General features: G+C 36.8%; 1 protein-coding gene across 2 annotated transcripts in view; it reads right to left on the reverse strand.

The window, feature by feature from the left end:
* The window catches only part of PHIP (pleckstrin homology domain interacting protein), a 103,075-nt gene that overhangs the window by 33,323 nt on the left and 56,980 nt on the right, over positions 1 to 12,772 (reverse strand). For both annotated transcript variants that reach the window (XM_072331402.1, XM_072331401.1), the window contains exons 17-20: positions 8,788 to 9,013; positions 6,237 to 6,374; positions 4,969 to 5,152; positions 3,933 to 4,056 (exon numbers count right to left, since the gene is read on the reverse strand). In XM_072331402.1, coding sequence (XP_072187503.1) covers positions 3,933 to 4,056; positions 4,969 to 5,152; positions 6,237 to 6,374; positions 8,788 to 9,013 — 672 coding nt within the window. The remainder of the gene's footprint in view (positions 1 to 3,932; positions 4,057 to 4,968; positions 5,153 to 6,236; positions 6,375 to 8,787; positions 9,014 to 12,772) is intronic.

The following is a 12,772-nucleotide window of genomic DNA, read 5'->3' on the forward strand; positions in this document are numbered from 1 at the left end:
TTTCCTCGCCAGCAGGATGTGCTCTGAGAATCATTCCTTCTTCCTTATCACCACAGAAATCAGTCTTATTATTATTAGCAAAGTAGTAGGTCACAAGCAGGTGTCCAATATTAGAACCCCAGCATCAACAGATATGTTGATAAATTGGATATGTTATAAATTAAAAATACCAGTTTGCCAAATACTGGACCTTAAGCTAAGCTACAGATATTGTTAAATATGTTATTCACAACTAATTTTCAACATACCCTGTAATAAAAATTTGTAATAAGACTTGGGAATCTCCTTAAAAAGTTATTATAAATGCTCTCTGTTTTCCCCTATTTATCTACACTTTGGCCTGGAATCCAAAATGCTATGATTAATTCCTGCTCTCCTTTCCACTTTTCTTCTTCCACATTTCTGAGTCATTTTATCAAGAAGAGTAAAAAATATTACTTCACCATTATTATACGGACAGAAATTTCACAGGTTGATATAAAAATAGTATTTCCTACCGCACAAGTATAATTGAAATTTAATTAGAACAATATTTAACTTTTTTCAAGATCAGCTGATGTTATTGTAGAATGACAATGTTGTACAATTCTTCATGCTATAACTTTTAGGCTTGAATATTACTGGAAAGAAATATTTCCCTGATATTATGCTTGAAGTGATACCCATCTTCTTTAGACTACTCACAAAATTCTTAAGAATCTACTAAGCTACGGAAAGGGTTGCAGTCGCAACGTCACTGAAATATAAATTACAAGGTATGAGTATCGGAACCTGCTGTTTCTGAAAGATCAGAAAGATTTAAATGGTATTTTCTAGTTGTATCTTCAGTGTAACACAGTTTGTAATTAAAGTCACACAGTCACCGTAAAGAAATGCAACAGAAGAGCTGCTGAGTTAATTCCTATTTAAAAAAAGAAAAATCAAAAAAGTCTCACTGCAGTTTTTGAAATGAGATCAGTCTTGCTTTGCTTCCCTTGTCCTTCATTTTATTATGGATTACAGAAGATGACAATTTCAGATGACTACTCCTATTGTTTTGACTCTATAAAGCAAGAATGTACTCGTGCTAATGATACACAGCAATAAAACTTACTAAAATCACAGCATTTTATCTAACTGGGAAACTTAACCAGTTGGGATCAAGCACCCTTTTCTCCCTGCAGAATTGCTTATTTCAAGTCCATTTGATATCTGCTTACATTTGAATCCCTCTGAGGCTTATCTCAAAGGATTTTAATTATCATTACACTTCTCATCAACCCAAGTCTTCCAATATGAAAGATGTAACAAAGAATAAACAAAATATAAGTTTTCTTTTCTGAAATGCCATAAGAAATAAGTATCATGTGGTATCACTTTTATAAATGTCTGCAAATGGTTACTGAATTCAACAAGAATTACTGAATGGAAAACTTCATACTAAAATGCAGAGATCTTGACTGTCTGCACTTTCCTGAGAATAAAGGAGGAAAGTGCCTAATGGGTTGGCCAAGTTACCTTACTCATAAACCCATACATTCTGGTCATAAGAATCTAGATCACAAATATTTCAGATATGAGATAAATGAAGAACACACTCTTCTCTGGGTTAACAGAAGAAAGTGAGGAAAGTTTTTCCTAAGCTACATGTTCCTCTGTAGGACTGTAAGGGAAGAAATGTCTAGAAGGAATACATAGGACAACTTCTATATCATTTTCTTTCTTTCAAAAATGTAATAAAAACAATCGCTGAAACCAAAATTCCAGACCAACTAGTCCACTATTTTTATGCTACAGTGATATTTTAGGACAACTATAAGCCAATTAAAAATACAAAGGTAAGCCAGTATAAATTCTCAGAGGAGAGAAGTTTTGACTGAGATGTAGCTTAAGTAAGCAGGAAGAAACTCTACAATTCGGTATCAAAATACATCCCCTCATTTCAACCTTATTATTTAAAATTAGCTTGGAACATCTTCCGTTGTTACTGAGAGAAAGAGTTATTAAATTTTATGAATCAAAGAATCATAGAATTACTCAGGTTGGAAGAGACCTCAAAGATCATCAAGTTCAATCGCAGCCTAACCATAGTACCTCAACTCTAACAACCCTCTGCTAAATCATATCCCTGAGCACCACATCCAAACGGCTCTTAAACACATCCAGGGATGGCAATTCAACCACCTCACTGGGGAGCCTATTCCAGTACCTAACTACCCTTTCTGTAAAGAAGTGTTTCCTAATGTCCAACCTAAACTTACCCCAGTGCAACTTGCCATTTCCCCTCATCCTGTCACTTGACACCAGTGAGAAGAGACCTGCCCCACTCTTACTGTAAGAACCTTTCAGGTACTGGAGCGATAAGGTCTCCCCTCAGCCTCCTTTTCCCCAGACTAAACAGCCCCAGCTCCCTCAGCCTATCCTCATAGGACTGATTCTCCAAGCCCTTCACAAGCCTCGTTGCCCTTCTCTGGACCTGCTCCAGTACCTCCATGTCCTTTCTGTACTGAGGTGCCCCAAACTGAACACAGTACTCGGAGCAAGGCCTCACCAATGCTGAGTACAGGGGCAGGATGACTACCCTAGTCCTGCTCACCACACCATTCTTGATACAAGCCAGGATGTCATTGGCTTTCTTGGCCCCCTGGGCACACTGCTGGCTCATATTCAGCCAACTGTCCATATATCATATTATGATATTCTACCATGACTACCTCCAAGACCATGAAGGAGAAATAGCTTCATATCTCTGGAAACAAAATTTGGCAGATAAATTGAAAAAAAATAAAATAAAAAATCTTCAGTTATTCTTGAGCAAACACTTAATTGCAATGCATGTAATTTAAAAGCAAGACATTTGAGAAAGAAATTGAAAGCAGTACTCAGCACATTAAACTTATTTCAGACTGTTTACAGTATCAGTCCCTTCCTCCCAAAGAATGTTAATTATATATCATAGGAATTAAGTGTGTGGTCAATATCTGCACAGGGTTTATACATTTACTTTCTTAAGATTTTTCCACATTTGATTTCATGATTTTTACTTTTCAGTGGACAGCTTCAAGAAATCCTGGAGGCATGTATTTTCCTAAGGTCTTTATTAAGGAATAAATAGTCCTGTTTAGAATATTAAGGAAAGCAAGGTATGTGTTCTCCTTTCCATTTGTTTAATGTTTACTTCTTTCATTAGAGATTCTGGTTGGTTATTCAGCATAAATAAATGCTAAATTATTGGCTGGTTACAAAAGCATAAAGAGAATGTGAAGAACACATAAAACTGATTTCTAAATTAAAAAGATCTGAAGTCATTTCTGTAAATACAGAATGTGCAGCCTTCATTTTCTTACTGCTATAAAGGCTGTAAGATTTATTTTTTTTCAAAGGTTTATGAAAATCAGTTACGATGACAGTGTAATTTTTAACACAGCCTGCTCCCTTCTATTTCTTCTTTCCCCTTTTATTCTTTTCTGAAAAATACATTCCATGTTCAGCAAAATGCATGTTTTAAGAAATACCACAGAAATTTGCATAACAATTATTAGCCCAGCAAGACAGAAAATACCCAATTCCTCAATTGGAGGCTAACATAAATGCATTAAAGAGCTATGACTTAAGTATTAATTTAACGTTTCCACAGAACACTAGGTCATACTCTAGACATCTGCATCAAGATGTACTGATCAACAGTGACAGCCACCCTACAGCAAAGCACATTCCAAGAACCAGATTCACAATGCTTCTCACGCAGGGGAGTTCTAAGAGCAATCTCAGTTTATTCAGAGCACAGTGAAAAATCAGTGTGGACATATGTCCTCATTCTGTGGAGATAAACAGACTCCCCTGCCCCTGATTTTCAAAGTTAAAACCGAGAATAGTTACGCAAACTCACGTGGCCTAACAAACAACATTCATTTTATGCCTCTTAGTGTGATAAAGTACGAGTGTCTGCTTACCTTAGAGAAAGTAGGTATTTTGTTCTCTCTCTGAATGTGACTCATCACATGTTTTCTTTTCTCTTCTGATCGATACACCTTTATTTCTTCTTCTCCCTTTGCTGTTCTCCATTCTTCCTGCCGACTGAAAATAGAAAATTAAGATGTTAACCTTAAAGCAAAACTATTAACACTTCTCTACTGAGTCATGGAATAAATGTTCAATAGTTGTGACGTGCTTTGAACAGTCATTTCTTTGAGCAGAGTCAGAACTGGCTTCAAAAATTACCCTTTCCAGATAAAGATTTCAAGTGGCAAGAATTGAGTACATGGCTGCGTTCTGTTCAAAGGACATTGGACTTAACTATTCCCAAAGCCACTATTCTAAATTCTAAGGCAACTGTCTTGAGAAATATACACAGAATCTAAAAAACCTAAGTGAAAAGTATCTTTCGTTGTAGTTCTCAAGATGCCAACTTCTGATTCTAAAGAAAACCTGCACCTTCATACATCAACATAGTGTCTATCTTCTCTTGAAATGATTTTCAAAATTAACCATTCAGAAAATCCTTTGTTTACATAAGAATTTCAATCTTATTTCAAAAAGTTTGGGCAGCCCAGATGCAGTTAGGAGGGTTTTTTGCCTCATTGATAGAAGTATTCATCACAAGAGTATATTACTGAACTAAATGAAGTTATTTCAAGTTTGAAAATCAAAGTTCACTTCAGGCACTCGATGGGTCAGTGTTCCAGCTGTAAAATGTTAGGAACAAATGCATCGGAAACATACTGCAATGCCATGGTACAAGTCAGAAATCAGCTAGGCAGTTAGACTCTACTGCATGTGCAAGTTGAATTACTTTACCACTTGCAAAATCATTATTTTTTTATTCACATTACCTGTACAATTCCAAGACTTTTCAAGTGACAAGGAAACAAGAACTATTTCACACAAACTGATTTTATAAGAATTGAGACCACAGAAGACAGAAACTCTTCACAAATAGGACTGTGACAACATTCAATTTCATGAAATGCAAACAGGACCTTTGCTTACCTGGCCACACCAGAAGACAGTTCAGGCACCACAACCCTCCGACTCCAAGCCACAAGGTCCCGCTCAGTTGCTATTTCACTTCTGGGTGCATTACTATGCATCTGACGCACACCTTCAATTTGTCCACTGCGTCTTAATCCTATATTTGGTGGTGAATGAACTTCGGAGGTAGAACTTACAGATGCTTAGAAAAAAAACCAAAAGGCAATAGTTGTACTTAACTGGAAATGGTTAGGGTAACATCCAAAAAGAAAATTTCAAAATGAATGGAAAGAAGGAACAAGCTTTTCTTTTTTACTTATTATTTCAGGAGGAAGCAAATATTAAAGCAATTCCTATAACTTCCAAAACATGCTCTATAGGGCTTCGGAATTCCATGTTAAAAAGCCATACCAAAAAGGAATGGAGGCATCAGCTCAAGGGAAGTAACTTGTCATGTGTCTCATTGGTTCACTGTCTTTGAAAATGTTTACAAGGCGACAGTTTGTGCTACTGTTCTCTAAAATGATTTTATATTAAAAAAAGAAGGGAGATCTCACACAGACAGTATATTTCTTAAACTATTTTCTACCTTAAAAAAAAAAAAGAAGCCGCAACACTGCAAAGTACTCGGAATCCAAACTGCAAGATTTTCAAACAAGAAACCCAAACGATCAAAACAAACAAGCAAAAAAACCATAATGGGAACAACAAAAAACCCCACACATGCAGCATCCTACAAACACCTACAATCGTAGCAAAGACTCAAGCGTTTTTCCACACTTTGCACACATTATTCTTGCTTATTCAGATCGATCATCAACCAAGATTCTTTTATTATTATTTATTTTATTTTTTTAAGCATTGAAAACTACCCTGTAACCTACATTAAAACATGGAATAGCTATTCTGAGATATAAGTAACCTTTTCCTTCTTTCTCCCTCCTGTTTCCTTGTTTGAGACAATTCAGATTTCCCTCAAATAGATGAGCAATTCCAGATTAAACTGCAAAATAGTTTCACCTGAGGGAACACAGCCACACAGCCACTGCAAATCCTCCAAGGGAGCACGCAACTTAAATGAAGACAATTTTGTCATGTGAATAATTATGAAGTTTTGCAAAAGCAGAAAAACAACAGACAAAAAATGAATGATGTCCTATCATTCTGCACTCCTTCTCTAGCAGCTCAACAAAATCATACAAAATGATATGCAATTAACATTTCTCCAACTGTCAGATGGTTCCATTGGAAAACCAGAACACTCTCACCACAGCTGTGTAATTTACCTCTGCTTATCCGGCTGGTACTACTTGTTCCTGCCTCCCCAGAACGTCTCAGATCCTGCTCTTGCTGAAGTCTTTGAATCATGCTATCCAGTGGGCTCACTTCTTGGTTTGCTTGTTGACTAAGGACTTGATTCAATCCTGAAAAGTAAAACAGACAAGAGAACAAACACACATATGTTAAAGTATCTTGTATCACAAACTGCTCATCTATATTTTTAGCTTTCAAATTTACAAGTACAGTACATAATAATTTGATGATGTATTGGCTAAAACATACTTTTAATAGTCTTCTCCTTGGTGTTCTTTTTTATAAAATAGGATAATTTTTTTCTTAAGTTCTTGTATTAAATTTCCTGGAGCAGGGTGAAGGTGACCACTGATTCCAATAAAGATTTAAATTTGATCAAGTGTAAGCAAAATACATAAGATTAACACAACTGTTGTAACCTTAATCAGGGCAACATAAAGGTTGCACAGCACAGGAACAGACCACCCATAGAGGTTGTGGAGTGTCTTCTGGTGATATTCAAAACCCACCTGGACACTCTCCTGTGTGACCTACTGCAACATGCTTTAGTAGGGGTTTGGACTAGATGATCTCCAGAAGTCCCTTCCAATGCCTAGAATTCTGTGATTGTGTGAACTGTGTGCTCAGCCTGCCCCAAATGCATCACAGAACACATTAATCAAAACTTCAGTTAAACACATGGTGGAGTAGAGACTGGAAAATTCTTGTCGGCAGAAGCAGAACTTGCAAAACTTCATATTGAGGGGTGACAATGTTCAAAGAAACAAGCTACAGAAACTATTTTCCCAGTATCATCCAAAGAGATATCGTGGTATAAGCTTTGCAAGATGAAATACTCAATATTACAGCAATTTTGCTATGAAATACTCAGCTTGGACTGTGGCAAGAAAGAAGTCACACTGATTATGCTGCAGAGTAGGAATATAAATATTGAAGACAGAGCTCTCAGTTTGGAAGTTGGTTTAGTTGTAGCCAACTTCACCAGAACAGCAGAAGTCATGGAGTGAACCCTTGCATAACCACAGTTGGATGTTTTCTGACATGTGTAGCAAGGCAGTCAGATTTATTTGGTGATCTTACAAGTAAATGTATTGTCTTATGAAAACAGTTGGAAATACTACAAATAATCCCAAACTGTAAAAAAAGAAACTGCTTCCAAAGAAAGAGAATTTTTTTTTAAGTACCCAGCCTGTGAAATTTTGCTTTCACAAATAACAGCAAGTTCAAAAAATCAAGTCAGAAAGACAGATGCATACTTGATATTTTCTGATACACCTGGTTCAAAAGAGCTTCAAGTAACATTTAGGGAGTAAATGAATCACGAATATCTGAACTACTCCTACTCTCACAGGCTTCTACATAAAACTTCTTAACAAGAAGTAAATTGCCAGTGCTCTGAGTGAGACCTAGCAGTTCCCACAATAAAGTTTCAAAGAGCTTCCTTAGAGGGAGGGAACATACACAAACAATGTTTAGTTCTGGATAAAATGGCATTTGCTGCTGCTAAACTGTAAGGTGGTAGAAAATAAAAATCCTCTGTCTCTCCAGCCCTCTGTCAGCCTCACTGAAGGCTTCCTGCTATGAAATGAAACATTACAGACATAATCTTTCTATAGTCATTCACGTATCATCAGTAAATGTAATAATATTGAGCATATGTGTAGGGTCCAGCTTGTTTTAGGATATTATCTTCAAGACTGTGTCCAGTACACTTGCAGACTTGGAGAATTTAAGAATGCCATGTTTCTCCATGTTGCAGCTGTAGCACGGTAAAAATCAGTCCTTCATGGAACTCTAATTTAGCTTCAAAACTACTATCTAAAGAGATAAAAAATGGCATACATCGACGAGAAAGGTTATTTTTTTCCTTCTTGTAAGTGCCTCATGAGCAGCTTTTCTTCCTAAAATATTGGAGGACTTGTTAAATTTTTCCCCACCCGTACTACCACCCACATGGACCACGTCTAGGCAGTGTTCCACAGTGACAGGCAGAAAGTATTCCTGTTCATCATATACAGCACACGTGTACTATAAGATTTCAAAAAAAGTCATAGATTTTCCATCCTTATCAAAACTTAAGAGCTCCCATAACAAACCAAAGCTTAAGTAGAGTGACTGTCTTTATCTACAGAGGAAAAAGACCTGCATGCTTCATGTTTTTCTCTTCTTTCAGTTGTTACCTGTTACAACTGATCTATGGACGACCAGACTTTTAGGCTTTTTGATGTACAACATCTTAAATCAAAGAGATCAACTGAAAGCTCATTCAGCATCACATGCTGTTCTCAAAGTGAAACAAATTCCAAGCTAACTCGTACTGTAGCATCAACTAGTATTAATCTGATTGATCACAAGCAATTACTTTTCTGTCACAAGCAATGAGTGCCAAAAACAATGCAACTTTTCAATGTTATATGAACTACTACTCCCAGAAATGAAGAAAAAGAACAACATGAGAGAGAAAATGTTTAACTTCTAAAAGCAACTACAGAGGCTACGATGTACCAAATAAGTTTTCCATACCTGAAGATGTCACTCCCATCTGAGGAATAAGTTGCTCTTCCCTGCAGTTTTCACGACCAGGAACCAGCCTTTGATACCTTGCAGGATGCGGGTTGCCATCCACATCAACCAAAAATGGGGGAGGCATAAGGTGTGGAGCCTGCTGTGTTTGTTCATCCAGGACAAAGTTGTTGGCATCACGGATAAGGGGCCGATAATCACTATGAAAGAACATCTGATCTGCTATCTGTAAACAAAGTCATTTTGTAATATATATATGTATGTATATTTTTAAAAAGACTACTAATAAACATATAGAAGAAAATACTGCCAAAAATCTTTTTAACAAAGACATCATCTTATTTTTTATTTATTTGGTCACTTTTGCATAAGCAAGATTGTAACCTGCTCTGTTTGTCTCACTTTAAAGAGGAAAAGTAAGTGACCATTCTCCAGCATTCACTTTCTATATTCTCGCTACAAATAAATAAATAAATAAATGCAAGTTTGATGATGAGGAGCACTTGAAGAATGGACAAATGGGACAATATTCAAGTAATTGTAGATGTTTGATGGAACACGGCATCAAAATGTTAAATAGGTCACAAATTTTCACATACATATATCTGGTAACGTAAACCATGCCATAGGCTTAGAAACTATGGTATAAGAGATTATGGATCACATTTATCACACTGCATCACTGTTGTGTATTTTTATCACAAGTCAGACATACAATTTTTTCTGCTACAGTGCAAGATATGCAAAGAAAATGCAGTAGCTAAAATAAAGCTAATATAAAGCTGAAATACTCAAAATTATTTCAGTCCACTTGCTCATAATTTATTCTAATTGACTAACCACAGACAATGAAGAGGAAAGAATTCTTTTGTCCAAATAGTATGTAAAAAGGCTTTTGGAACCACCACTCACCACCACACACATCCCAATACTGCAATCAGAAAGACACTGAATCACAAGGAGAAAAGAGAACACGAAACAAATGGCACTGCTTATTGTCAAGCAACCCCTCTTGGTAACTCGCATACTCTGCTTAACTTCTAACAAGCAAAAATAAAATCATAAAATCATCATTCACTCATAAAAAGATTTCCAGAGCAGAATAAAAATAACTGAGCAAATGAGCTAAGGCACTGAGATCTCAAGAAGAAAAGTCTCTTCTGTGTTAAAAGACGGGTATTTTATCACAGTCAGAGGAGCACTCATGTACAAAATACTCTGTTTTCTGAAGAGCATGCTCTATCAAGAACAACTTGTAACACAATTTCCTGTAATTTGTTATGTAGAAATCAGTAAGGCATCTGGAATGGATCATGTTCAGAGATTTAGACTCTCAATGACATGAAGTCCACCCATCTGGAATGTAAGAAGACCAGAAAAGGACCAAACATGTCAGTTACAGAATCAGAAAGTGCCTACGTGCACCTACATGATGCAAATACGGAAAAAAATACATGTATAAAAATCATAGGATCTGGACCCCACACAAATACAGCAAAGTTATAAAGGGAAGAAAATTTGAAAGATGCACGGAAAGCTACTAAATAAATTTAATTCAAGGACTCAAAAGATTACCCTTTCCACGTACGTATGGACAAGGCAACATCCCACTTCAATAAAAAGCCCTGGATGGAAGCAAGTACTATCTCTGTTAACAAAGGCTGAATGAGAAAGATGCAACCTTTTGCATGTATTTCATTACAGTCAAAGCTTGCACCAACTTTGTTCCTTCAGCTCAGCAGCTGGCTCAGTATGATAAAGATACAGGTCCCTTTTGAGCATTCTGCACAGAACGTAACTGTAGAGTATCTACTACATTCACCTAGTGCAGATTTCCCTGTTAAATATTTCCAATACTGAGAAAGAATCCAACAGTAAGATTGGAACTGTACACTGTGCAATGTACAGTGTTGTCCGCATCTCATGCTTACAAAACTTCATGCGACTAAGTGGAGATCTAGAAATTCTTCCTCACACATTCAGCATCCTCATAACTGAGCACAAGATCATAAGGGACCTCACGTGTCATCCTCATCTGACACACAAGATCATAAGGGACCTCACGTGTCATCCTCATCTGACACACAAGATCTTAAGGGACCTATCCACCATTACCTTTCCTTTGTACTCTGCAATGCAATCAGATATAGCAGAGAGAGTAAATAGCTTTTTACTTTGTGGTAAGAACAGCATTTCATGGAAAACCCGGGCTCAGTCCAACTCCTGGACAGAACTCTGCAAAGCATCTACTGAAACCTCAGGAATGATCTCATCTTCAGGCTAGTTTGGGTCCAGAGAAAAACTGGAAGAATTATTAAGAGAATCTCAAATGGCTACATTCGTTTACATGTCCAGCAGGCAAAGAGAAGTACTAACAAACAGGTCTGCTTCTTGATAATCTTTTAGAGATTAAATTCACACACACACGCACAACATATTGTACCACCTTTAGAATCACAGAATCACTCAGGTTGGAAAAGAACTTAAAGGTCATCAAGTCCAACCATGAACACACAGGTCCTCTGTATTTTATATTACTTGTTTCAGGTGAGAAAACTTTCCACAAGGTCTGAGCTCTACAAGAGTTATTTCTTTGGTAACTACACTACACGTATGCTGGATGCTCAGTTTCTCCAGATGGACACACATACACAATTTTTTCATCACTGCAACAATATGCCACACAGGAGCTGTCAGTGAGAAACAAGGAACTGTGGTTTGGGTAGACTATAGGAACTAACATTTTACAAGGACCAGAGATAGAGTAATCAACATGGAAGTACTGCATCTTTAGGTCAGTTAGTCCTTCCTGGACAAGTTTCTATCTATACAAGAACTTCAGAAGTGTGAATGCAGTCAGAAATTCAAGGAATTAAACTGAAATTGGCTCAAGTTCCATTAAATGGGTCACATACTAAAGGAGCTGAAAGCAAACAATAAGCATAGTCCTTTTTTTACTCCAAACATATGTGCCATCAAAAAAAGAGGAAAAAAAGAAAATCCCTCCAATGCCTTCACTATCACAGCCAAGATCATAATGGATGGAGGGGGAAAAGAAGACTGGACATTGTTTCCAGTCAGTTACAAAAAACCAGACAATATTTACACAAACATTCTGTCATGTTGTGTTAAGCTAACATGATTTCAGCTAGAATCATTGCCTTGAACAGAACTCACAAATACAGGAGTGCAGAACTGCTTACTTATATTTCTTCCTCCTGTAAAAATCATTCCCCAAGATGCATGGAAATCACTTTAAACCTAAGAAACAACATAAAACCCTCTGTACTTCCTACTAGCACTTATTCTCACAAGATATCTGGGAAAACAGACTAAAAAACACACCCAATCAAATTAACAAAAAACAAGGAGCTGAGGGTGGGACATCATAAAACAGAGTACCAAATCCCGAGCACCTGCCAATATGTAGTTACCTTTTTCCATAAGGCATGTAAGAAAAAAATGAAGGAAGAAACAGAACAAGAAAAAGAAGTGCTCTGTAACTTCTAAGCTGACATTTAAGGTGGAGATGCGAATCCTACGTGTTCCCATTTCTCCTATGGTCAGTAATGACAGGATTACCATGACGCAGTAGCAGCTGGAGAGAACAATTTTAAATCATCAAATAGCTTAAGAGAACAATCTTTTCTTGAAGACTGCAGATAAAATTCCAAAGAACAACAGGTCTGCAACATTCAAGGTGTGAAAACTGTTTTTCTTCAAACAGGTCTAAATCCCTCAGGAGGAACGTTTTCATATTGCTATGTAACAGAGACTCCTGGTCCGTCACAGCAAAGATAACAATTGCTTTTTGCTCAGACTTCATTTCCAACATTTATGAGTTTTGGGGTATGATGCATTACCAAAATGATTAGCAAGAAAAAGAGTTATTAATGAACACGGTGAGAGAAATGTTTGATCGGATCAGGATTTAAAACTTAGAAGAGACAAACTACTGAAAGAGAAGGACCTTGAAACTGATCTG

This window comes from Excalfactoria chinensis, chromosome 3, assembly GCF_039878825.1.
Source record: "Excalfactoria chinensis isolate bCotChi1 chromosome 3, bCotChi1.hap2, whole genome shotgun sequence".
In the NCBI taxonomy this organism is placed as follows: Eukaryota; Metazoa; Chordata; class Aves; order Galliformes; family Phasianidae; genus Excalfactoria; species Excalfactoria chinensis.